At 41.8% G+C, this 27,691-nt stretch overlaps 1 protein-coding gene across 5 annotated transcripts in view; it reads left to right on the top strand.

The window, feature by feature from the left end:
- The window catches only part of LIMS1 (LIM zinc finger domain containing 1), a 67,564-nt gene that overhangs the window by 26,165 nt on the left and 13,708 nt on the right, over positions 1 to 27,691 (top strand). For 2 of the 5 annotated variants that reach the window (XM_064709972.1, XM_064709962.1), the window contains exon 2: positions 24,712 to 24,871. In XM_064709972.1, coding sequence (XP_064566042.1) covers positions 24,716 to 24,871 — 156 coding nt within the window. In that variant the 5' untranslated portion in view covers positions 24,712 to 24,715. Of the gene's footprint in view, positions 1 to 8,753; positions 9,026 to 22,219; positions 22,494 to 24,711; positions 24,872 to 27,691 lie in introns of those variants that run through there. The other 3 variants (XM_064709951.1, XM_064709937.1, XM_064709944.1) reach the window with 3 other exon arrangements.

Below are 27,691 nucleotides of genomic sequence, written 5' to 3'. Positions count from 1 at the left end.
CAGGTGGTAAGGAAACTTTCCTGTCTGACCATTTGGGAGGGTGCACTGGCAATCAGGGGGACCAAAGCCTGAAGCCCTACTGCTGTACTGAGATGGGGACACTACACTGCTGCCTGCACACATCAGGTTGTGGCCTAATTTCTTTGTCACTGATGGTGAGCAAGGTTTCAGGCTTCATTTTTTACAGATCTTCGTAGCAACTGGTGGGGAAACGTTGATTTTAAAGGTATTCCTGCTTTAACCTGCCTGAGGCCTTGAGGTGTCCCAGGGATTCAGATCGCTTTAGAAAAACTGATTTTGAGTCTCTGTCCACACAAGAGAGACACATCTCAACTCTTGCTTTTCTGGGCAGGTTCACCACCCTAACCTGCTCCGTGAGATGGTGGTTTTGTCCCCAGTTAATCCTTGTCTTGTGCTGAGGTTGTCAGAGATGGCAGTAGCCTTACAGTGTGTGACACTGTCTGCTTTCATCTCAGAAAAGAAGAAAATCAGTGAGTATTCCTCTCACTGGAATGAGAATGGAAGGTGGGGAGATGGAGATGTGATCTTCCCACTCCACATGGCACTGACAGATGCTTGTGATAGGTTGAAGTGGCCCTGCTTGACTCTTTGTTGCTCATCAGTGATTCCAAGGATTGCTGTTCCCATAAAAGGACCTGGAATGCTGTCCTGCTGTTCTTATGGTTTTGTACTTATGTACCATACACTGATGGTATAATGAAAGCTTTAGCCTTTCCTATGAGGTGGAAGGTTTGCTTCCTTCTCTGTCCTTAGTGGTTTTGAGATGGAGAATTGCATGACACAATTTGTGGAGCTGAACTGTGAATTTTAGTAGATTTAGTCTCTTCTTTACAGCATCAAGTTTTTACAGGTCCAAAGAAGGAAGTGGTTTACTGAGTCACTTAAATTATTCTTTTTTTAAATTTTATCACAACTACCAGTAATAACCACAGGGAAAGCATGCAAACAGTGGGCATTTGATGTGCAGCTTTATATGGGAAAGGCTGCTCATTGTGAACGTGCTGCCAGCGAGGCTACAGGCTGACAGTAAGTGTGCACCTGGTCAGTGGGGCTGAGGGTCTGGCTGAGGCATCTGCTGGAGTGCACATTGTGCTGCCTTCTGAGCCAACAACCTGGCTAGGAGTTGTGTGGGCTTTTAGTCATTCACAGGGAAATTCTTGGGAGCAGGAGCCGTGCATGGGAATGGTGATAAATAGAGTTAGGAAGAGGACAAATAATAGTTCTACTTGCTGGGTTTTATTACTACTTAAAGCAAGCAGCATGGTAACAGAGCTTTTAGCAAAGTCCCTTGTTGTTCTGGAAATGCTGAGATATTCTGGTATTTCCAGTAGTTTTTTATCCTTTGCTCAGTGGGAGTATTTTTAGGGATGCTGTTTTGTCCCCACCCAGAGCAGAGGATTCATGGGCAGTTTGAAGATATACCACTGCTGACGGGTTGTCTGCTGCCTGAGGAAGAGGACACTGTGACAGAGTAATTGAGCCCAAAACTGTAATTCCAGTGGAAGGAAAAGATTTGTGCCAGCTGTTACAGAAATTGTGTCGCTTCTGGTGTGGTTGTTTCAGAAGTCAGTAACTTTGCCAGCAAAGCAAAGCTTTTACGGTAGGGCAGCTGTGCATTTTTGGTTTAAGGCTTTTGCTCTGATTTAAGATTCTTAAGTATGTTTTTCATGTGCTTTAAAATACTATGAAAAGTCCATATGAGATCATATTTTTATGTTTTATACTGAATCTCAAAGCAATTTTGAGAGCATTAAGGGAAGGGGGGACGGCTTTTCCATTTTACATCATCATGCTGAATGTCCAGGTTGAATTACTTTCATTTCTTTTGCACTGTTTTTGTTTGTTTGTTTGTTTGTTTTTGTTTCATTTTGGTTTTGGTTTTTGTTTTTTTTTCCAGTGTGGATTTTTCTGCTTGGATATGAATTACAAGTTTTAATAATTTAGAAACCAAAATGTAAATACTTAAAACTTAAAAAATTGCACCTTGCCTGTGATTTTTAAGTGTTTTTACATGTGTTCAACTTCATTCTTTGTAGACACCTGATCTACTTTCTGTATTTTGCTTTAGAGACTATATTAGTTCTTATATACAAGAAACCATCCTACTACAGGTTTCTGAGCATTTGAAGATGATACTCTCTAGGGACCCACCATTTTCTACCTTTCTTGGAAGTTCTGGTAAGAGTATAGAACCACTTGTCAGTAGGTCTGACCTATGCTGTCTCAAGTGTTGTCTGAGTGCCCTCACTGCCTCCTCCCCTTTCCTCTGTAATGTGTTTTCCATGCCTTGGTTTTTTGGGCAGTAGAGATTGTATGAGGTGGCGGAGGAATGTTTTTACAGGTGTAGAGTCAGGATCATTGCTTCTTCTGGGCTGCTAAATTCACCATCCCTCACCATACAACCAGCAGCATTCAAATGCTCTGGTGCTCTCTTGGGAGCTCAGGCTTGGATTGTCCTCCTAAACCAGAAACCCTTGGAGCTGTAAAGTGGTGTCACCTACTGCTTTCATGGTATTTGTTGTGTTTGTTTGTGTGCCAGGAGGTGCTGGTACCTTCAAGCATGTAGTCAGGGTTACCAGCTTTCCAGCCTTCTCAAGGGGATTGTACTGTCTTCTCTCCTTGGCATTTCATTTCAGTAAAAGAGACAAAACCTTGATGAGAAGCTTTTCTTTCTCTATGTTTAATGGAGCATTAGTAATTTGAAAAGTATTTGTAAGATCTATCCAGGAGAGTAATTGCTGATAGTCAACAGAGTTTATAGGCTGCTGTAGTTTTGTTTGCATTTATTTAACCCTGATGAGTGATGTTTGGAGAAAAATTAGGATTTCCTAATAGTCCCGTTCCTTCTCTGAAAGGGCAAAGTCAGTTTGGGACCTGTTTTGAGATGTCCCAGTAGCTCTCCAGCCAAACCAGGGCTCAGCAATTGCCCATCTGATATGTCTCAGTCAGCTTTTCTGCACCCTGGAAGGGCTTGCTGGTTTTTAGAACACAACCTGACTGCCAGAGCTGGTGATTCCTTGGGGTGTCAGGGCAGCAGTTCTCTGGGCAGTTTCCTGTTTCCTTCATTTGCTGCCTGTTTTCTAGGTCTGCTTCTTTATTTTCTTTTTTTAAATTTTTTTTAAACATGGAGATATCTTCAGTCTTTTGTAGCATCTACTGGGGAACTTCTAACCACCCAATAAGCCAGCTGGCACCTGGGGCCTTTTGCCCTCATTTCTAGAGGCAATTTATCTATCATGATAGAATAAAGTAAACCTTCTGGACATATCTACAGTAGCAGAGTGCAAGCAGAAATAAACTTTTTTAAAGATAAGACTTTTCAGCTTAGGATCTTCATGCATCATAACCCAGGTGCTTAAATGTAAAAGGTAGGTTTCTGACTGGCTTTGAAAATCTCTGTTGGGAAGGGGTTTTCAATTCCAAGACAGTAACAATTACTCAGAAGGCTAGGTCCTGGATCTAGAAATGCAGGGTGGGAATTGCTCGTGGTTTTTTTCCCTACGTGCTCTGGACTGTGAAAATAAATCTAAACTGTGATTTTATTGGCTTTAAACTATCTCTCCCCTCATAATTTTGGTGTAGGTTTTTTTTTCCCCTTTCTCTTTTATGATGTTACTCCGTCATATACCGGGTCCATTTGAGTAATTTTACCCATCTTAGGGCATCATCTCTTTGCCAGCTTGTTTGTCACTCGTTTTTTTTTAAGAGGTCTATGTACAAATGGCAGGACAAAACTGATTCATGCTGTGTCACGCTTTCTTCTTTGCACACCTACTCATGCATGGATCATCTGCTGATAAACAACATAAATTTCTGGCTATGATGCCAACCTGCATCTTCACCCGCTGGTCTCTCATTCATCTCTGATCTCAGCTTGGCCCCGGTCTGAATTACTAATGTATGTGTGGGTTGATCCGTACCTCCCTCTGGCTGTAGGAAGAAATACTGGCACGAGAAACGAGGCAGTATTTTCCCAGTAGAGGGAGGTATTGTAAAACTCAGCCAAAGTAGGTTTCTGCTTGCTGGAGAAGGGTTTTTGCAGGGTTTTTTTTTCCTGCTTAATTTAAGAGTTCATGGAGCAGCATGTGCAGAGAACTTGGAGAAGGAAAGTAAAATACCTTGCTCCATGTTCAGGCAGACAGAAGATTTTCCCATGTTTGCTTTTTTTTATTATTATTATCAGAATAGAATATGTGGAATGAGAACAGGGATCTCTGCCACGCTTCACCAAAACCTTGTGGGCTGCCAGCCATGGAGGTGGAGATGGAGATGGAGCCTTTGGTACTGCCAGGATCAGACAGGACCCCTTTTCTCACCACAGTAACCCTGCCTTCCCTTTGCCCCGTCAAATCCCAGAGGACTCCAGTGGGTGGAGTGCATCACTGCTCTGAGCACAACATAGAATCATTGAATGGTTTGGGTTTGGGTTGGAAGGGACCTGAAAGAGCTTCTGCTTTGAACCTGCCCCTCTTGCAGTGGGCCAGCACACCTTGCACTAGGCCAGGCTGCAACCATCATGTGGGCTTTTACTTTACATTGTATGGCAGGGACAGGCGGTAGTAGATGAGGTTTAACAAAAACCAGTAACTACTGTTAAATTGCAACAATCTCACTTGGTCAGCTGGAGCATGGACATAAATCCAAAACTCTGCTTTGTAGTGTGGACATAGATTGATCGAGTGCCTCAGTGCTTAGCCTAATCCACAGATTAAATTTGCATGCTTCAGGATTGATTTATCACTAAGTGGAACATGGGAAGAAACATCAAAACGGATGTTGGAGTGACATCAGACAAGGAAGGAAGCATGTAATTAATTTAACTCCTTGAATCAACAGTTTAGGCTCTTGTGAAGCTTTGAAATTCTAGTTTCAAGGTGTGTGTCCGTAGCATTTGTGCTTGATATTCTCTCTGTGCATTTCATTTCATCACTGCCTGTCCCAGCAGAGACTCACAGTGTGGTACACTATTCCTTGGCACCCAAACCCATCTGTGGGGACTCATTCTGCAGGTCCAGAAAGCTGTGAAGCTTTTTTGGCATCAGCACATCATTTGGGTGCTTTGGAGATTCTTGCAAAACTGCCAGAAGGGTTATTGCCACCTTCCTTCATTTTCTGCAGCAAGTCCTGCGCTGATGTATAAGCCTTTTCCTTCACTTTAATATGTGCTTTCTTCCAAATCTTATGAGAAACAGTAGAAAACAGTCATTCCTGTACGCATTCCTCTGGAAACTGATTCCAGTGATAAACAGGATGGAGGAGTGTGCTCATTTGAACACACAGCCACCTTGTAACTGTGAGCACACTACAGGCATTCCTGTGGTATTAGAATACTCTTCTGGTTGTTGTTTTGACTGACTGTGCTGCCATGAAAACAATTTTTTCTATCGATTTGAAAATCTTCAACTAAATTTAATTGAGATTTGGTAGGTTTTTCAAAGGTTGAAAAAAAAAACAGAAAAAGAACATGCCACTGGAGGGAATAACAGATGACACACATTGACTTTTCTGTGTGGAATAAGAGACCTAAAACTTCATCTTTTTTGGTTTCTATAGCTAGTGTATATTAGTGTATATTATATCTCTGTAAATATAGGCTTATGAAGAAATGTCCTGGATTTGCAGCACTTGACATTTGTTATTTCTGAATTCAATTACATGTTTTACAGCATCATTAATTGATGTTCATATCTCTTTGAATGTAGTATAAAGTAGCCAGGCATAACTTGTCTATCTTAAAAGACTTTTGAACTGGAAAATTCTGCTGAATAGCTAGAGTCACCAGAACAGCAGTACTTCTGTTCTGAGAGCACTGGAGGCCTGGAGTATCAAGATAGTACTCTGTAGGACTGCTGTGAAAACTCAGCCATGAGCCTTGTCCCACATAATAAAAAGTTATTTACTGCTTGTGATGAATGAAGGACTGCATACTTTGTGCTGGTTAGACATGGGGGAATATTTTCCTCTGCTGAAAGACAGGTACCACAATGGTTATCTGTCATATCACATCACAGTAGCAATGTTGGCTTTCTCTGGGGGCAGGAGGATGGTCAATTGCATGAGAGAAGAATCACCCACTGGAAAATGAAGAGAAAACCTTCAAAGTACAGGATATACAAGAAGGCTGTGCATTACTGGTAATGAGAAAAGCTGTGGTAACTTGGCTGGTCCTCAAAAATTCTGATGGAATGTTAAAGGTCCAAGTGGCCCCATCCCACATGAGAAGAATGTAATCTCTCAAAAAAGGAATTATAAACAGCAGATAGGGGCTAGAAGGTAAAAAGGGGTGTGGGGAGCAGGAGGCACTCGCTGGGAAAGCTCTTCTTGGAGAGCCACGTCTGTCCAAGTTCCTTTGTGGAAGCATTTAAGTGAGTTAGTCAAGAAATAACATTTGTGTTCTGCAACGTCTCTGCAAAAAACACCCTTATAACTTTTATTTGATACTCAGAAACTAAAGTTTGACTGCTTGGGTAAATTCAGATTTGAAACCTCGTTTCTTGTGAGGATTCATGGGCAATCCCACAGTGCTACAAGTCCAGTTTGTGTTTCTTCTTGTAGAAAGCTTTTAGCTTGTTCAGAAGCTCTCCAAGGAAGTGTTTTCTTTATCAGCATAGATCCATGTTGGAGTTTGCTGAAGAGGCCTGTGAAATGAGCTATGGAGCTGAGTCACTAGTTTTACTTTAAAAACCTAATTATCTTGCCCTCTTTTATATTTAGGTGGATTTGATCTTTATAACAACTCATTTTTGTGTCCGGACTTGCTGTATTCCTTTAATTTGCATGCTCAGTCTTGATGCAGCTCTGGTTTCCAAGGACATTTGAGTAAAAGTTGTTGCCCAAGCCCAGCAGCTTCTCATGCAGATAAATAAAAGTTTAATGAAGTGATGTGTTTCAGATTAATGCAACGTACAGCAAAGTGGGTGAAGAATTGTCCTTTTTTTTTTATTGGTTTGTGTCATGTTTAATACAAAAACATTAAGTATATGCTGAACAGAGGCTACTGTAGTGAATAAGAATATGTGAACAAATTTATAGGTGAAAGTTTAATTTCAATAGTTTACAAAGAGCTTTTTCACAGAAAAAAATATACTCATCACTTCTTAGATTAGTATCTAAAATTGATCATTTGGACAAAAATAAGTCATATGTACACAGATATTTAAAGCAGAATATAAACTGTTGATAATGTATAAAAGCTGCTGTGCCATGAACATCTGTCATCTGCCATCCTGAACCTCCACTCATAACAGCATTAACTTTTCATTGGATTGCTGATTGACTGACTGCAGGGAATTGGCATTTAATTATGTTTAAGCTTATCCTACTGAGTACTGAGAAACAACTATAAATACTTCATTTGAAACTGGAATGCAGCATGTTTAGGCAAATATTGTGATCGTTCTTGCTTTTATTTTCTGAGAATGGGAGCTCAGATGTGTACATCTCGTTGATAGTTCAGTGTGCACAACCCTCTAACATCACGTAAATCACTTTGAATTTTTGCAACCATTATCTATTTGGCATGTTACATGATTCCTTTTCCAAACAATTTTGTTATTTTTCCGTTGTGTGATGTTTAATATTATGCACTGATGACATTCCAGACTGAAGCATATTGATAGTTTTATAGAAAATTACCAAGTTTGTGTTCAGTCTGGTAATCTCAACAAAATTGGTGTCATATGATATAGCCACTATTACCTATGTTACACTTTTTTCCTCTAGAGAAATTAAAAAATACTCTTACATATATTCTGCTACAAAATAAACACTTTATTAATGAACTCTATAATTCATACCAGATAGAACTTGTTTCCTATTATAGTCAAAACAGTCCTTGCAAATTGTTAGGTTTCTTGGCTTTTATTAAATGCAAATTCATTTTAAAAACACACCTTCCCAATTCACCATGTAGAATGTAAAATTTCTGAATTTTTTGTTTATATGTGTCAAGAATAATGTCAAAGAAATAGTAAACATTTTTCAAGACATGGTAAGCTTTTTTGATGCCTCCTGAAATGAAGTGCTTTATTTACAACTAAAAATTTACTAATTGAAATGAGACACAGAGCTTGCAAAATTGCCGGCTAACCGCCTTCCTGCCTTGCAGGAAACTTCAAGCGCTTCCATTCCTGTTTTACAATTACACGGGACACTCCATCACTACCAAATGTGACAAACTGGTAGAGTAGTTTGTGTTTGATAGCTGAGAGTAGGAAGAAAATTACTTTGTGGTTTTCTTCTGATTTTCAAGGTAGAAAAAGAAAAGTGCACAGTGCTGTTGCATTTCCAAGAGAGCATTTTAATGCTAGTTACCAAAGTTACTTTGTGGCACGCTTTGCTGCATTAACCTCCCTGTCAGAGCTTGCCAAAGTGCTCGAGTAACTCTGAATTTTCATAGCTCTAATGACTTTCCTTTTGTCATAAATTAGAACAGGAAAGAGTAAACAGCTCATTGCAGTCCTGGAGATGTGTAGCTTTTTGCGGCTGGGAGGGCCGCCTGCTTTGCCCAGCGCAGGGAGGGTCGTGCCTGTCGGGGCGGTGAGAGTTTGGGGAAAGCTGGAGAGAAGGGGGTGAGCTTGTCGCACACATCCCTTAGGTGTGATCGAGTGATAAAGGAAATGTGGTGCCCTTTGGGAGGGTGTGTACCTATGAGAAACAGGAAGCAGCTCGGCGGGTGCCTGCCCTGCCTGCCTGCAGAGGTTGGTGGCTCGGCGGGCGCAGGTGTGCCGGCCGACAGACAGACAGACAGACACAGCGCCCAGCCGCTGCTCTCCAGGCATCTTGGCAGGCGCGCTCCTCGGCACCCACAGCTGCGAGAGGCGGGGGAAAGAAACCCAACCCAAAGCCAAAACACCCCCCTCACCTTTAAAAAAAACCAGCCCTCCTCCAGGTAGGGGAATATGACGGCCTTGCAGCTGAAAGAGTTGTCACATTCAGGTCTGTACAGGAGGAGACGGGATCGTCCCGACAGTGTCCTGCCCGGGTCACAGGAAGAGAGCCTGAGGTGAGTGCGAATGGATGGGACTGCCGGGGCACCGAGCCCTTCTCTGCTGCCCGCTCGCTTCGGTGGGTGTAACAAACAAAATGCAACCACAGCTCTGGAAAGGCCCTGCAAAACACATACATTGAGAAGCAGCCCCGAGGCACGACAGAAAACCCCCTGAAGGACAGATAACAGGAGCCGCCATACGGTGGCCTTGCGCGCTTTGGCGATGGTGTGACAGCCTGCCCTGACTCTGGGAAAGGCAGATGTTAGCCGTGTTTACTTTGGGATCCCCTCTGACGGCCAGCGCTCGCAAGTAAATAAACATTTTGGAGCCCGACAACTTCGCTCCGTCTGCTTTGAGGCTGGTTCTGGGTCACCCAGGTTCTGTGGGTTGCGCTGCCTCTTGGGTCTTGGCACAGTCCCTGTGCCCGGCTGGGGCTGTGGAGCTGGGGTGGCTGCTGGGCTCTGGGGTTCTTCATGGGGCGTTCTTTGTTGCAGAAAGGGCTTCAGGCAAAAGAATGCAGCTGGGCCACTTAGCCTGACCTTACTCAGCAAGGGTGACCAAAAATTAGAAAGCCATTTAATTTCTGGGGTTATCTTCCTGCTGCTGTGAACCTTTTGAAAAAAATTAACAGTGAATTGCAAAAAGCCTCTGTTTGGAGCAGAAAGATTAAAGATCTGTTTGTAACTTGAGTAAGTGCAGATGCCCCGCAAAAAAAGGTAAAAATGCTAAGAAGTTTTTCTAAGTGTGCTCAGCATGAAAGGAATTCATTCCCACTTCAGGCTCCTCAGCAAAGGAACCTTGTGTATCTGCTAACTAAAGCCTCAGTGAGAGGAAGTACTTCCTATCTCCTAATGCCTGCTCATTGTATTTTTAGATTATTTTTCCTTGGTAATGGTTGTGCATCAGGTTGGAGTGCTGTGTAATTTGAAAGGTTGTTACTGTGTTTTTTTCAACTGCATTAGTGATTTCAGAAGAATAATTATTCAGATCTGGGGGATTTACTCTTTGTTACAACTAAGGACTGTAATTGTGGCAAAATGTATCATTGTAACTTACAGAGATAATTTGCCATGAGATGTCAGAAATATCATATCATTTCTAGGAATGTGTTAGCTTGCAAGTTTGGTATAGGTATTTGGTATCTCTTTGTAGTATTAATTCTGAATTGATTTCTGAGATGGATTTCTAATAGTATTAGCAGTATATATGTTATATTCATATGACTGCAGTTGGAAGAATAGACAGACTCAGAAGAGTAAGAGGTAAGTGCAGAGATTCCTGACATTTTTACATTTAGCTTATTTTGTACAAAACTAGTAATGAGGAAAAATAGATATTTTTGGGGAAGAGAAAGCCTCTTTTTAAAGCATACGCATAACAATTTGAGTACTAGCTCTGTATGGTTGTGTTGCTGTTATTACTGTGCATATCCAAGATGGGAATGAAACCATTTTGGGGCTGGATAAGGAGAAGGGGTGTGTTTACTGCACCAGTACAAGTGTGGGTGTTTTAATCTCCTGAGTCTCTTCTGGTTGGAAATGAGAAATACATGAAACAGGGATTAGTCTTGGGAAATAAAATCCAAATGGGAGGAAATAACAATTCAGGGGCTTGTGAATCAGCAGAGGGCAGAGTGTTGGAGGTGCAAGAGCACATGGTCAGGTGATGCTTTTGGAGCAGGGGGACAACCCATATGTCTAACCAGAGCTTATCTTATGTTTGCTAATAGCTTAAGCTGGTCCTTATTCAAACTAAACCTTGCTCCTTCCTAACCCATATTGTGATATTGCAGTGTGTTGCAAGGCAGGCTTATTTGTCATTTTTACTGCATTCTCCATGACAAAAGGCTACGGCATTATAAATACAGAGTTATGACATATCAACAGGGCAAAGAGCAGTTGGAAACAAAGAGGAAAAGCTCATTAGTTTTCTAAAAATGGAAAGCTCTAGTTTTTTCCGCATAATCTCCCAGTGCCACTTAGACGCCTGTCCATAGCAAATACTTTCAGACTATGTAGAGTCCACAAGAAAGACAAGAGGTTTCTTTTATGTCTGCTAAATATATCTTGCCATCCATGGCTTTTCAATGCCCTCCCATAGTATCTCTCTCCAGTTCTTTGTTCTAGTACCTTTGTATTTTGTTTTACATACATATTAATCCGATGTGTTAAATAATATCAGCCCTCAAGCAACAGTTCACTGAAGCCTGCTTTCTTAGTTCAAGTAGTGTTCTTCTAATCCTGGGCCAAAATGTACCCAAGATGCCTGTGTCCCCAGGTCACCCTTTGAGAACTTCTGTATTTAAAACCTTTAATTTCAGCTGCTGGGTCCAGCCATCACAGCAGGAGCCAGATGTGCTTGGTAGGACAGGGACCTGTGTACCTGCAAACTGCAGCTGAGACATAGCCAAGTGTTGGCATTACAAAGCAGCTCAGCAGGGCTTGGTGCCAAAATTCTGCCTTTTTCTTTCCTGGGAATGTCAGTGTGATTTGTACTTAAAATGTGTGAGATTACTAATAATTAGGGAAACAATGTACTGTGAAACAATGGTGAAACAATGTACTGAAACTCCTAAATGTGCACCAGAAACATATGTTTGTCATGTAATGTATCACATACATTTAATTTGTCCTGACAGCACAGCACATTGGTGGGGATGGGAAATTTAACTTCTCTTTCTGTCTCACCCATGTATCACTTAACAAACCTCATAAGCTCTGTGGCAGCCTTTTAATCTGCTGCTACAGATGCAACTTGTGCTTTACTGACTTTTTAGGGAGCTGCAGCCTGTCTGTGCCATGTAAAAGATGATCTGGATAGCTCATCCTTTTCTTGAACTTGCTCAGTACAAGAATGTGCTTGGTTTAGACCTCTAGTGAGGCTGGCGTGCTGAATGCTGACCTCTCTTTGCCTGTTTGAGCAGACTCACCAGCTCATAAACCTAAATTATACAGGATGCTCCCCGGGTGCAGGGTTCAAAATGCAGGAGGATGCCAGGCATTCATCTCTCTCCTGTGTGCAACAGATGCAGCCACCCTTGAACTAAATGCAACCTGAAAAATCTGCTTTTCAGAAGAGACTGTTCTTGAAGACATGTTCTTTTCCAGCTATATTGATTTAGTGGGAAAACAATGACATCTTCTGTAGGTCTTGACTTGCTTTGTCTTTAGAAACAGCATGTAAAAAATTCTGACTGTATGCTGAGCTATTCTTTCTTGCTTTTCTCAGCAAACAGGATGCAAAGGAAATTGTACACATATATTTATGATTAATCATTAGGAGTCATTTAGCAATAGCAGTATGCTTGCTATTTTTGCTCTTTCCCCTTCTCATCCCTTGGGTCTTTGTAAAAATAGAATGATTCCTCTAAAAGAATTGATACTATTAATTCTCAAGGCTCAGTACAAGGTAATTGCAAAGCAGAGGCAGTTATCTTTGGGTTTTTTTTTCTTGGCAATTACACTTAAAATTAATTTGATCACTGTTAGCTGCTATCTGTAGCTCTCTTTTCCAAATTCATATGCATTCAAATGCCATTAAAAATGTTAACAGCTTTTAAAGAGGTTAGTCTCAAGTTTTTTACCAAGTAGTAAATTTCAGCATTTACAATAAATAATCATTGATGAGCTTCCATCAGTGGCTGTCAGTCACTTGTAGCTCACTGCTCTGTTCTGTGCAGAAAGCACTGTAGGTGTTTTCCATATTAATAGTTTTAATTTGTATTTGCATTCCTTTTGCTCTCTGCTGCTGAAGCTGATGGGTACATGCATGTAAGTAGGTGCAATCTTCTACTGGATCTGTTCAGGCTCCTGCCTGCCTCTGCACATTGACTCCAGGCTGGAAGGCATGTGGATGTGCCCCAAAATTTCAAGCACAAAGACTTCCTTGCAGATGAAACAGGAGGCATAAGCGCATTGTTATGTCCCACTGAGCCTTTGGGGGATAGGATCTGCACAGCAAGGCTTTTAGGTGAGTGTAAAAAGGAAACAAATGAATAAAATTCCCCCCCATCGGCAACATGGTAGGGCTGTCTTCCTTTCTTTATGAGATGCAGCATTTGGGAATTGTGCAAGGTCACAAATCTCCTTAACCTGCCATCAAAGGCATGTGTAGCAGCCAGACAAGGTGTACAGCTGTTTCCAGCCATACATCAGCTCTGAAGACCTGCTCTTCCTTGGAAGAAAGGGTGAAAATGATGGTCAGGGACTGTGTGGGAAACCAGGGATCTGTTGAGCTTTCAGATGCTTTAGGGTACTGAGAGCCGGTTAAGGTGAAAATAAAAACCCTCTCTGCACCTGGGAGCTTACTTACATTTGATTTCTCCTGGTAATGTTTCTTTATAGCATCACCAATGTCAACATTTATATGGCTGCTTTCTGTGGGAGTTGTTTAACTTGTTCACCCTGTCAGTGTCAACAGGTGAAGCAGATAACTTAGTAAAAAAAGTGATTAATTTGTTAAAGCAGGAAAAACTTTAAGACAAAAAAATTGTGCTTCTCCCTGATAACTCTGTGAGAATAGTGGAGAGCTGGGTGCTACAAATACTCATTTTAATCAGGGTTTGGAAGCTCTGAACTAAAAAACACTTCAGCTTGTCAGCTAGCTGCCCTAACTGAAGAAGGGATTTGTCTGTGTAAATGTGACACTGAATTGGTACCATTAATTAGAGTAGCTTACAGCCAGCAAAAATATGCTTCATGGTTAGATTTAAATATTGGGATACCTAGAACTTGCATTGTGCCTTAGTTTGAGGTATCCACATGACTAGAGGCTTTCCTGTTGATTTGTGCTGTACTTTTCATTGCTCTAGGGGTTAAAATAGCTCCTGAGGAACACACCCTTTTCTGCTTGCCTTCTCTCTCACCCCTTGTCTCCTACATTGCATAACAACTGAGTGATTTTGTTTGACTTGCTCACCCGACTATCACCTCTCATGAGTCCAGATGACTGGAGATAGCTACTTGTGTAACATCAACCAAAGCACTAATTGCTTTTCCTCTTAAATATATGATTTTAGTAATGTAAGTTTAGTAATTTTAGTAACATGTAAACTTCAATTAGGATTTTAATTATAGCAATTAGGATTTTCACTGCTCTTATTTACAGGATTAGCTGAGTAAAGGTAAATTGTGCATTTCTTTTCTTTTGCTGTTGTTTTTGTGTGTCCTCATGATACCTAATCAGAGGTGTTCTCTAAAACAAATGTTCTGTGATTGGTTATTATTCTTCATTGTAATTAAGTTATCCTTTGAATGCAGTCCGTCACACTGAAGTGAGTTTAAACACAGAAGAGAAAAACTAAATTATGCCAGTGTTACTATTTAATAAAAAAATTACTAACTCACAGGTATTTGGGAGAAAAGTTTAAAAGGTTGTAAGTTTGGATGCCCTTTCTGTATATTTTTATTTAGTTTTCCTGAGGTCTCTGAGCTGTTGTGGCAAACCTGAAGCTAGCTGATACAGTGTCCTGAAGAGAACCATGAGCCTTTTACATGATGCTCTCCAGGCATGGGAACAGCTTGCCAAGTATTGTGCGTCTGAGGATGGCCAAAGGCTGATGCCTGTGGAGGGAGGTGGAAGGAAAGAGTGAGCCTTTTATGGGATTGCCCGTGGTAGTAACCCCAGCTTGCCACCACCTGTGGCTCAGGGACTTCCTACAGAGTTTGTGGCACTCAGTGTTTTTCCCTTCAATTAACTCCTCTGGACTTGCCTTGCACCCAGCATTCTCAGGGCATTTATTAAGTTATTCAGTGCTCTGAATTGTCATGTGTATTATCTGATGGTGGAGTACACACAGTTTTGTGTTATTTTTTTCCTTGCTTGATTTGTCATAGCAGCTTTAGGTTGCCATTGTCCAACTTTGTAGAAATTGTCATTTTAGGTAGTTGCTGGTAGAATTCTGAAATGATGTTTTTATAAATAATACTCTGTGGGCAGTGTTTTTTGATGATACTGCTCAATTTTGCAGCAGATTCTAAGTCATCCTGTGATGTGTCTTTGTAGATGAACCTTTCTGGTCTTTTGGAGCTTTATGTCCAGGAAGAGAAATTTGGGTTCTGCTTTTTGTGACATATTTCCTTGTAGCTCTTCTGCTGTTTCTGACTGCCCTAATGGCCATAATAGAGCTAGAAAAAAATGAACTAAAATCTTTTTACTATTAGCCTCAAAGGAAGTAACATATTGACAGACACAGATAGCAATACCTGGCAGCATTTCTCAGCTTGTGTTTTTTTAAATTAAAGATTCAAAATATTCAAGCTGTTCCAGCAAGGAATGAGTGGACAAAGGTAGAACAAATATGAAATTATGTTTGTCTTTTCTAGCATGTGAAATCCATGCATACCACACTCTTCATAGATCATAAAGTTCTTGATCCCAAGGTGAGTCTACCTTTTGAACTCTGTTTCTATGCAACTATTGGTCTACCACTCACTCAGAACTGCCCTGGCTGGTCCCCTTGTTCCAGTAGGGGAAGTTTGCATTGAGAGCTATTTGTCCTGCACAGTATTTGGCTTTTCAGTTTTTGTTTTTCAGTTATATTTTTCAGTTTCAGTTTTTCAGTTTTTTTTTTTTGTACATTTCTTCTCACTGACTTCAGAAACTGAAGTGAAGCATACCCTGTATTTCTGATACATTGCAAAGTTGGTCCTCATACATAAACTTTTTTAAAGGACATTGTAGAAGTGCAGCTTCAGAATAGGATAACTCCATGAGCTGCCAAGTTGTAGGTTATGAATTTTGCCTGAAATGTACAAGTAGTTGCGCGGCTTTAAACTCAAATTCTTTCTAAAGCTACTCCTCAGATGACACCAGGGTATGTAGCAAACCAGAAGGAGGCTTGGCAGGGCTCGAGCCACTCTGATTGAAAGCTCAAACCCCTGTTATCTTCCCTCTTTCCTTTGCTTCTCTTCTGTCAAGCAAAAAAACCTGCTGTTCTTTTGGATGATCCCAGCAGAATATTCTTGTGAGGGGTAACTTCTGTATCTTCTTCCCTTAAAAGCGATACAATAGATACTGTAACTGTCCACTGCTGCTTCACTCATTGAGGTGTTGGGAAAGAAACCATTACTTTTAAAAAACCTGGCAAAAAGGTTTAAAAGAAACCTTGCCAAACCTTCTGCTAGAAAAATGCATGGAAGTCTTCCTTTGCACAAACTGCTACTGAAATTCATTTGTGTTTACTTGACAGGTGTGCTACCAGCATTGAATAGCTAATAAATGTAAAGTACAAGATGAAGACCTTTAGTTTGTATTACCCTAAATGTTAAGACTGTTGTAATAAAGTCCAAATGCTATTTTGTTTAGTGTTATTTGTTGACACATTACTCATTCTTGAGTGTTGGGAACATAAACTGCTTCTGGTTGTTCTCTTGGCAGTTGAATATTAGGGCTATTATTATTTCATGCTGCGGTATTAACTGCAGATGGCTTAGCTGTCTGCCATCCTCTGCAGGTTTTAAAGCCTAGTGATGCTGTAGTGAATGTAGGAAGAGAAAAATGTGAAACTGAAACCTGGAGTGACTAATAATTACAATTTGGTGTGTGTATGAGAGAAGAGGAACAGCTGAGATGTTTTCTGTAACACATTGTAGTTCTGCTCAAAATTAATTAATTCAGGCAATGAAAAACTTTGCACTTCATCATATAGAAGCTCAAACTAATGAAGGTGAGAAGAGATTATGTTGCTGAAAGTGTAGATTAATAGCAATAAAGTAATAATAAAAGATGTGTGTGATGTGCAGGTTACTAAAGCTGAAGGTCAGTCCTCAGCACGGTGTCTCCAGTGGAGATGTGACTATAATAAGGATGTTGCTGTGGGTGGGAAGCCTGGTTTTGCAGTTCTCTCTGCCCTACAAGGAGCTGCAGGGATGTACTGGAAGTCTCTCCTGATTGCTGGGGTGTTACATTGAGTCACAGTATTAATTATAGCTCCTGGATGAACTGCTCAGGTCATGGTGTTCAGCTTGTCAAAACATTGGTTCCACACAGTGCAGGCAGATGACTCAGGCAGAATCAAAGGCTGGCATTTGCCATTACGCTGAGGATTCAGTGGAGGATTTTTGGTGGATGTCAGTGACAGATGACATGAACTGAATATTTGTGCTAGGAAACCATTACCCTAAAGAGAAATATGTTACTGCATTATTTTACAATCATAGAATCATTTAGGCTGTAACAACCTCTTAAGGTTATCAAGTCCAACTAATAACCCATCACTGCCATGTCCACCTCTAAACTATGTCCCCAAGTGCCACATCTACATGTCTTTTAAATAGTTTCAGTGATGTTGACTCTGCTCTGCTTCTCTGGGCAGCTTGTTCCAAATGCTTGACACTCCTTGACATTAAAAAAAAAAATAAAAAAAAAATCAGCGTCCAGTCTAAACCTCCCTTGATGCAACTTGAGGTTGTTTCTTGTCTTGTCAATTGTTTGGAGCTTGGTGGACTTGATCGTCTCTTTTCAGGCTTGAAAAGATGGTTCTTTTCACAATGAGTGTCTCAGGGGCATTTGATGCGCAGCCACTAGTATTGAGTGGCTGACCTTTTTTATTATTCTTAAATTGGAAATGAGAATGTAAGTGTTGTATGAAATGCATCAGTGCAAATGCATCCTCAAATTCTATAGATTTTGAGGAATTTGGATACAGAATTTGGATACCATAATAAAGTAGGCATGCAGTTGACTATGCAGGGTGCAAATTTCAAGCATAACCAATAATATGCTGTGTCTTGTGCAACACAAAATTATTGGAATTCGTGAGCTTCTCATATATGATACTGTTTGTTTTGTTTTTCCTGTCTGCACAGGATTGAAAGAAACAGTAGTGGGGGAGGAAGAGAGGAATGTTTTAAAGAGTACCAAATATCTGTACACAGAAGTCATTGCTTGGTTTACACAGAGCATGGCTTCATTTGGTAATAGACATAACCAGCAGGAAGAAAACACAATGCTTTGCTGAAATATTACTTTTAACAGGGAAATGCTGTAGTTGCACATTGCTCTCCCTTTCTACAAATTCTGTCAGAGGCTGATATTTCACTGTGCCTGAATGACTGATAAACATTGTGTGGGAAGCTGCTGCTTACCTGTCTATTCCAGTTATATTTACTTCCTTATGGAGAGATGGAATGTGAACCTTCTCTGTTTGTGGAGACCAAAGCATTTTTTGGACATGTTTATACTAGAATAAAAATATACTGGAGGATATGAAACAACTAGAATTGCCTTTTTGTTTGCCCTGTTTGAACTCCCACCACATAAGCTTAATTATGCATTTTGAGGTGAAGACTAAATAATGAAACTTTCAGGAACACTCAGAATTCACCCGATTTTTACTGCAGTGGTTTCACGATGGTTTTCCATATTTTTTAACAGAAAAAGTAGTTAGAGCAGTGCTGAGCACATGTGAAAATCCTACCTGTAAAATGTGCATTTGAATGATATAAAAGATTCATACCTTTTTTCAAAATGCCTTAGGAGATCAGCTTAACACGGAAAGTATTTTATTGCTTAAGAGATAAACAATTGCAGCAACCAGAACCCAAGAGTGTTTTGAATTTCAATAAAAAACCCCCACAAAAGGTCATCTAGTGCTTTAAAGTGTTGGTGCAGAAATCAGAGCTGGGCACTGCAAACCCACGCGTCTTTTGCAGCCAGACTTCTGTTCTAGGTTGCTCTGTTTTTGCGTGTGAGAGTCACCGCACAGCATCTGTTAATGCATCACTGAAATGGAAGCGCTCGTACCTGCGGGGGAAGGGGTGGGATGCGCTGTGCTTGCTCATCCCGCCTGCGTCCCGGCAGGCCGGCGTGCAGCGATATGTCACGATATGTCACGGTGGCACAGAGAGGTGGCCGGGCAGCAGCTGCCTTTGCCAAGCACCTTGTTTGGAGCCGTGGCTGCTCCGCACACGGCTATTTGTGGCACGGAGTGGAATGCTCCGCGGGCTCGGCTGGCCAGCGAGCCGTCTCTGTAAGAGTCCCTGCCTGCCCCTGGCAGCATGGGCAGCCAGGCTGGAAGGCTGTGCAGGGAGAGCAGCGTGGAGTGAGGCGGCAGTCATCCTTCAGCAGGGATCAGGCACTGCGCCTGGTTTTGCTGTTGTTTACCAAAGCCCTTCTGGTAACCGCAGTGGAACACTTCTCCCTCCCTCTTCCACCGTTTCCTTCAGCACCTTCCCCAGCGCCAGTTTTGGCTCCTGATAGGATCCTCAGTGTGCCCAGAGCAGACTGTCTATTTCTTTCATACCTGCCTTTTCTAGTTAGACACTCAACTTCTTTTCTCCCTAACACTGCATTACAACAGACTGCTTGCTATGTTTTATCCCATATTCCAAGGGAAGCTGCTGCTGCTGCAAAACAACCCCTTACATGCTTCTCACTCCCCATGGGCAGCTTCACCTCAGAGTAACCTAGAATTCCCTAATGAAAATGCAGTGTATTTTTAACAATGTATTTCAGATCTTGGCAGCATGCCTCTTACAAAATGTCAGAAAAGAGAAGGATGGCCAGCTGCTCTGGATTTGTGGATTACCAGACCTCCACAGTAGAAGCTGTGTTTTGCTTCAGTAGCATATCGGACCATTTTAAACTCCTGTCAAACATACACAATGGAAAAAATTGGGAGTCATTCCTCCAGCAGCAATGGTAGTATGACTGGAGAACCAGGCAGCTTCTACTTATTGCACATATGGAATCCTGTTACTTTGAAGGACTTCTGGAAGGAGTTACTTCAAAATAACAGGAAAACTAGGAAGATAAAAACAGGCTTTTTGGATGGACATCTTACTGCACTAATTTGCTGTACTACTTGCTTTGCTACAGCCATGCAGAAGACTGCATAGTAGCAAGCTGAAGAAGCAATTAAATGTTTTCTTGTTGACCAAAGAGGCAGCAGAAGTGGCTTCCAACCATATTGGTCACCTGTGGAATTCAGGTTACTGCAAAATTGTGGTAGTCCACCAGGAGAAAGTCTCTACAGGGCACTTTTGATTTGCAGCAGCATCTTCCCAGGAGAATTGCCTGTGATCTGGGACAAAATACAGGAAAAGAGTTGGGAAATTGTTGAGAAAATAGTGATAAGAGGAAGAGATAGGCTGACTTGCTGTTTATTATCTTAGTGGCTTGGTGCACCTATACTAATCCTGGATAAATCAGCATTTTTAGTCCACTGCAGTTAGTCTCACTGAAGTGTTTTATACCCACAGAAGCTCAGCACTGACCTGTGCAAAAAGTGTTGGGAAGCAAGAGGAAGAAGAACTGGCATCACTATACCTGCATGTCTGTTGGCAGACACTGCACATTTTCATCACTCATGTTTCAGAGAATGCAGAAACCTTTTATTCCAGGAGTGCAGTGGTGCTCTGGCAAGATCTTTGTAGCCTTGGGCTACAACCTGATAATTGCTTCATCTGCAGTTTGCCCCATGACAGATAAAAATAGGGTTTGAGCTGCAGCCAGGCTGTGTCAGTGGTGAGGGTGCAGCCTCCTTGGCCTGTTAGAGCTTGACTCCTGGTAGCTCTGGCATAGGGTGAATAATCACACCTACAGACAGGCAGATGAGGAGGGTCATGCTGCCTGGGTTCCACCTACGCAGGGAAATAGCTTGCCTAGGGGGTTCTCCTTGTTGAGGGGAAGTGAAGGAAAGACACTGACCCAACCCATTCTACAAATTTGTCAGCAGAAGCAGCAGCATAGGACTCAGCATTGGCTGAGCTGCAGGAAGGTGGCTGCTGGCAAGCTCAGGCCTGCATGGAGAGTGGCGTGTGGGCTGCTGTATGCTTGCTGAACAAGCTGTCCTAGCTGGTGATGAGAGATATGGCCAAAAACCATCACCAGCCAGACCCTCTGTGGCAGGTCCTAGGGAAGGTGCAGGTATATTAAGAAATTGTAGCCTTGACTGGACATTCTGTCATATCCTGTGAGAATACAAGAGGAAATGGCCTCAAGTTGTGCCAGGGGAGGTTTAGATTTGAGATCAGGACAAATTTCTTCACGGAAATGTTGTCAAACACTGGAGCAGACTGCCCAAGGAAGTGTTAGCATCACCATCCCTAAAGGTATTTAAAGGATGTATAGATATGGCACCTGGGGACATGATTTAATGGTGAATGTGGCAATATTAGATTAATGGTTGTACTAAGTGGTCTTGAGGTCTTTTTTAATCTAAATTATTCTATTAGTCTCTGATCTTAGTTCTAGTTTCTCTATTTGTTCCTGTTACTCATCTCCTTCTTGTCATCCTCTGCTTCCTTATGCCCCCTCACTGACTGGCAGATTCTTCAGCTACCACTGTGCTGTGTGTCACGAGCACAAAGTGCATGCAGTTCTGCAGTTCAACTGATTGCTAACAAGGCTGAGACAGTTCAACACAAAAGTTAGTTACTCCAGAGGGCTTCCCAAAAGCCTTCCTTTTCTGCAGTTAGGAAGTGCTGGAAGCTGAGTATCCCAGATCTGCGACAAGCACTGTGCTTCAAAGAGGGAGAGCTTGAAGGAGTCTGAATTATTAGCTGCAAATCTTACTTCAGTTAGTGTTGTTACATTGGATTGTTGTTCTAAATGCAGCACATCACTGGAAATGAAGGTTTGGTTTTCCTCCATAAGTGCCCATTATGGCATGCCTGTCAGTTTTGTTAAAGGCCTGAGAAACACAACAGAAATGAAACCATCTGCCTGTACCTACCCCTTGTCTGAAGTACTGACAGGAGGAAAGACAATAAATAGATAAATTCAACACATATGACTTAGAAGACACAAGTGGAGCATTAAAGGTCATTTTTACAATGTAATTAAAACACTATGGGCATTAAAGCAATATTTACCTGGAGACAGGAGTCTTCTGTTCCTGCTTTCCACTGTTGGTTTTCCCATGGTAAAATATTGTTGGACTCTGCCTCCATGCCCCCTCAGCAGAAAGAAGCTGCAGCCAAGTTTGGTGGTGAATTTATTTGCTTGCATGGGTTACTCACACCACAGCTCTCCTGGGCAGCTTCTGTCAGCAGCCAGCAGCAAAGACCATTTCCAGCATCCAAATTTACACGAGGGCCTGGCAGGGGAGTGTTCTCCTCTGTGCACAGCCAGCCTCAGTAAATCTCAGCGTGACAGGCTCGCAGCCCTGCCGCTGAACTTTTAACTTGAAGCTCTAGCAGGGTGCTGAGTAGCTCCAGCTACATGACACGAGCTGTGAAAGTAAATCACTGCGCTGGGAACAAGGGGAAGTCCAGCATATTGTTTTGCAGACTTTGCCTACAGCTTCTTTGCAGTGTAAGGATAGAATATATACACCTGGGAAAGCAGTCAGAGCGAGATGGACTTCCAGCACAGAACTCAGCCCTTCCCCATCCCAGAGGATGAAGAGGTTGCATACAAGGTCGCTCCCAATGCTCACAACTCCGCGAGAAATGAAGGCGAGAAACCGGTGTCAAAGCTGCAACGTAGGCACAGTGAAACAAAACTCTACAAAGAGTTTTGTGACTTTTATGCAAAATTGTAAGTTTGTTCTGTTCAGCTTTGGGGTGTAACTGCAGTGGCATTACTGGTTTATTGTACATAATGTATTTTATTATCTGGGGCTCAGGCTGTGCAAGCTGTTCTCTCATCCAACCTTTGCCACTGTTCTGCTTGAAACATTGCCAGTTGTAACTGTCAACTAAAATTTGAATGGTTACTTTAAATTTCATCATTAATTGCATCAGAAACTTTTACCAGCAGTAAAAATGATGTTGGAATTTTTAAAGTATTCTCTCTGCCTTCAGGTTGTTTGCCACTTATTCTGGGCAAATGGATAAACTGCTTCATTAATGCAGGAGTATTACATACTTCATTAGTTTTACATATATGATGTGCTTCAAAGTGAAGCACTTCTTCCTGAAGAGGTAAACTGTTTTTATTTGGTCTTGAACTTTGTATCATGTTTTTTCTTGGATTATACTTTACGTGCAGCAGTGCTTAGCATCCTTAATGCTAGAGCACTGTTGAAGTGGTGATGAAAGATCCCAGTTTCTCTTGTGATTATTCTTCATTTAGATTGATAAGGAGGATGGGGAAATGGACTGAGGTTTTGCCCCACAGAAAGCATACACAGTCCATGAAGACCATTGGTGAGCCTAATAGTTGATCACAGTTTATGTGTATAGTCAGTGCAGTTTGTCCATAGGTCTGTCTGTTATGTATGGGTTAGACCATTCTGCATCTGATCTTCATATGAAATTTGCCCACTCATTTCACTCTGAGGGCAGTGGATATTTGGATTGCAGTTGCCATTTTCCTCTGCCAAGATCAAAAGAGAGAGAAAAAAATGTGCCAGCTAATATTAACATGTCAGATGTGACCTTGTGTAGGGCTCTTCTGTGAGACAGAGTAAGAAATAGATAAAACACATTCCATTTTGAACCACGTGCTAGGTGTTTGCTTGCTCCCTTGGATGGTGTGCAAGGAATGAATTCAATTCCTATTGAACATAGTGGGAGCCCAGAGGTCTTATCCCCTTGAAGGGATAGGAAGGAAGGCTTGGCATCTTGCAGAGGACTTTGGGCTTTGCACTTATAGGCACAGCATGATAGCTGTATCAAAATGTGTGCGTGCATGCACATGTGTTTCAAATAATGTCACTTGTCTAATAACCTTCCAGATAAATTTTGAGTCAGTGGTTTTGTCAGCTGGCATCACATTGTAATGAAACTAGACCATTGCCCTATATTTGCTCTCTGCTATCACATTATACTAGGGCAGTGGGATGATCCTGAGAGGCAGAGCTTTGAGAGTCTAGATACGAGTGACAAAATGTTTGCAAAGGAAAAATCAAAAGAGCCTTTTTCTGGCTTTAATTAACTGAAGCACAGCTGTACTGTCTTCTGCAGATGTGGACAGCTACCACACTGCCATTTTTTGGTCCTGTGCCTTTGAGAAGCAACCAAGGTTGCTGTTTCAATATTTCTTTGCATCCCTGGCGTGGGTTTGCCGGCTTTGTTGGCCTGTGTGTTGGTCACTGTGGGGCAGCCAGAGCATTCCCACCCTACCCCTTGGCCCTGGAGTGGACTGGCAATGATGAGCTGAACTCCCTGGGATAAACCTTAACAAACCAATCAAAAATCCCATGACTTCAAGCTAAATTTGTGAAATTACTTCAAGCTATGCAGAGCTCGTATAAAGGATAATTATTTAACTACTCTGTTTCTCAGTAATATCTGCCAGACCAGATCCTGCACTTTGTCACATTGTTTATTTGGAGCTCTGAACTAATGCCATTATATATGTGTATTTTAGAATTTATGTATGTATATATTAGAATTAGTTTACAATAAATTGTTTGTTTTCCTGTGTGATGCCAGTCCTCCATCATTAGTATTTGCCCTTGTTTTCCGTAATATTAATGTATATCATAATTTTTACAGTACTTTGAATTGCCTTTTTTCATCATAAAAAGCCTGTAAATGTGTGTATTGACAACATTTCTGTTTGGGGTTTTCAGTTAGTTAGAGTGTATCACAGGGATTTTGTTGCTAAAGAGTTAGGGAGCAGGGAGAAGTGGTAGCTTTATTTCCGAGGAGATGACACAAGCCAAGAACTTCATTGAAAAACTTGTGTTGAGCAGCTTAGCATTAGGGTGATGCAGTTTGGCCTGGTGAGGGGGGGAGAAGACCCACAACCAGTGTTGTTGTCTATTTAGGCTAATTTTCTTTTTTCTTTTTTTTGTTTTGAATGACAGCAACATGGCTAACGCGCTTGCCAACGCCATCTGCGAGCGCTGCAGGGGGGGCTTTGCCCCTGCCGAGAAAATTGTCAACAGCAATGGTGAGCTGTACCACGAGCAGTGCTTCGTCTGCGCCCAGTGCTTCCAGCAGTTCCCCGAAGGGCTCTTCTATGAGGTAAGCAGGGCAGAGGAGCCCTCCTGTCCCCAGACCCCCTCTTGAGCCTTCATTCCCATGGCAGAAGTAGGTGGCCAGCTTAGAAAGTCCCATGGGAGGATCTGGGCTCTGAAAGAAAAGGAGAGAAAAAAACCAGGAGCATTTCTGTGCATTTGGAGGACATCAATGTATATAAAGTTCTTTAAATGTGCACCTCAGTGTTATCAGCGCTGAGAGAAAAATTCCTGGAGATCTTTTTCTCAGTGCAAATTTTTTCCCTGAAACTTGTGAATCTGATGTATCATACCAGAAATACATAGGAGGAGAAAGTCATATAGAGGAAAATCCCCTCATCCTGTGGTCCATAGGAGGTTTATCACTGAGTTGAGTGAGTCCAGTTGGGAAAAGAGATGATCTGTGTTTGAGCATGCTCTGATCCAGACAGGGCCAGTGTAAGATCAACTCTTAAGTTTAACAGTCTAGAGCATTCAAAATTATCAGTTCTTAGCACACTTTCAGGGGTTTAAGACCTGATCACATTAATATTTCTCCAGGTTTATTTGCCTCAGATTAGGAGGGTATTTTGGAATAGGTTTCATTTTCTTTTACGTTCCCCTATCATGGGAATTCAGAATGTGGCTCAGCACAAAGTGGTAGTAAAAGCTCTAGACTGGTTCATAAAATACAAAGTGATTAGTATAGGGAACAATAGATTGTGTGAGTCAGGGAATTACTGAGAGACATAAGGCCCTGCTCGAGGAGCTTACAATCCATTTTAGGGTAGCAGTTACAGGATTTGTGTCATATGATGATCTGAAAAGGAAAACGAGCAGAGTGTAAAAAGAACAATTCTGTGCTCTCACATACAGGTGTCATCCTTTGGCAAGAGCACAATAGTTTATCTTCTATAGAAGCATTTCTAATTTTACAGAGCTGTGCTATGTGGTGATGAGGAGAGGCTGAGGGAGGAGTGTGGATTGCAAAAGAGACTGGCTAAGGGGATTCCTGGGGATTTGCTTTTTCTCACCTTGTTTGAGGATCAAAAGGCTCTAGGGATAGTGTTACACAAATTATAGTAAATTAGCCTCTAGTGTTCCATAAGACATCAAAAGCTGAGCTGCAAGGCAGAATTAATTAAATAGAAACAAAAGAACACCCCCCTAGATACTTAACAAGTTGCATTACAGTTGTTAATATATACTGAGCTGTCTCGGGAAAGAGTTCATCCTGACACTTTAAAACCTGAGGCAAATGTAAAGTGATAGGAACGTTTCAAAACTAAAATATTTGTAATTATGTTCATAAAATTGTCTTAAACCAGTAAAATGTATTTTCTCTTAATAATGAATACTTTTTTCATTCTTTTTGTGACTCAAAAAACCAGTAAGTGATTCTAGGGACCTCTTTCAGAAAGTGGAATGGTCCTTAAAGATAAAAGTTTGGGAAATCATGCTCTAGGCAGCCTGTATCTTCTAGAGGAGACTACAGCAGAAAAAAAGTCTGACTTTTGGACATAGTTCAGGAATGTTGCAATCTCTCTGTGTTGCTCATGGGTGGCCATACCTGAATCTCTGTGGTAGAAGAGGCAAGTATCCTAGTGGTGCTTAGATACACTGGATGTAGGCATTTTGCTTCCTACTGCTACCTTGTTAACATTCATATTCATGATGATTGGTTTTTGAGCACTCTCTTACTGAAACATGCTGCTCTCAAAGACAGTAAGTCAGAAGTGAGTGCCAGTAGATTGTCCCAGGAATTAAATAACACTGTGTGCTAAACATGTTTTGGCTAATGTTGCTAGGGGTTTTTTTTCAGCCTAGGTACCCTGAGAAATGTTGCATGGAAAGTGGAAGATTTCAGTTATGGATAGATACTTCTTGCCACAATTATTACACAGGTAAAATAACATTGGATAGGCTGAGGGTACTGGGCCTGTTCAGACTCAAGAAGAGATGACTGAGAGAGAACCTCATCAATGTGAGTAATTATCTGAAGGGAGGGTGTCAGAGGAGGAAGCCAGGCTCTGCTTGGTGGTGCCAAGCAATTGGAAAAGAGGTAATGGGCAGAAGTTGATGCACAGGAAATTCCACCTGATCAGGGGAAGAACTTCTTTACTGTGCACTGGTACAGGTTGCCCAGAGAAGTTGTGAAGTCTCCCTCACTTGAGATACTTAAGAATCATCTGGGTGCAGTTCTGTGCAGTGTATTCTAGGATGACCTTGCTTGAAGAGGGAGGTTGGAGCACATGACCTCACCTCCAATCTGACCCATTCTGTGAGAGGAAGGAAAGCCCTCAGCAGGTAGAAGGTGGGCTTAGGTTGGTGAGTGCTCAGGAGTGGCTGACAGTGCTCAGAGGACTCTAGATAATCTGTATCACTGTCAAGAAAAACTGTGACTGGAGAAGATGGGCATTATCTGGAGGTGTGGCCAGATAATGTGTTTTTCTGAGCAGGTTCTGTGGGTAAACACAGGCATTGTTGGTTGCCCAGCATGAGCTTGTGTTTACTCTGTGCCTGGTTTAGCTAAGCTAGTATTTCTTGGAAATGATTTCCAGCTCTTAGCAATTAGGAAGGCAAATATTGTTCCCCTGCCTATTGCAAGCCTTGCAGGGTTCCCCCAGTTAGTCATTAAGCTGCTTATCACACTTGCTGTCAAACACTGCCATGATAAGCCTTCACACTGTGTTCCGCGGGTGGGGGTGGAGCTGGTCAGGTCTCCTGTGCTGCAGGACTGATCTCTGGGCTGCCTTGCAAGCCCCCTTATCAGCACAGCTCGCTGTGTGCAGCACTGGAGCCAAGTCACTCACAGGCACAAGTGGTGCCCTTCCACTTCTTAGAGTCT

The sequence above is a fragment of the Zonotrichia leucophrys genome, chromosome 1 (genome assembly GCF_028769735.1).
Source record: "Zonotrichia leucophrys gambelii isolate GWCS_2022_RI chromosome 1, RI_Zleu_2.0, whole genome shotgun sequence".
Classification (NCBI taxonomy): Eukaryota; Metazoa; Chordata; class Aves; order Passeriformes; family Passerellidae; genus Zonotrichia; species Zonotrichia leucophrys.
Note: the sequence above shows the minus strand (reverse complement) of the source record. Positions and strands in the feature narration are given on the sequence as shown.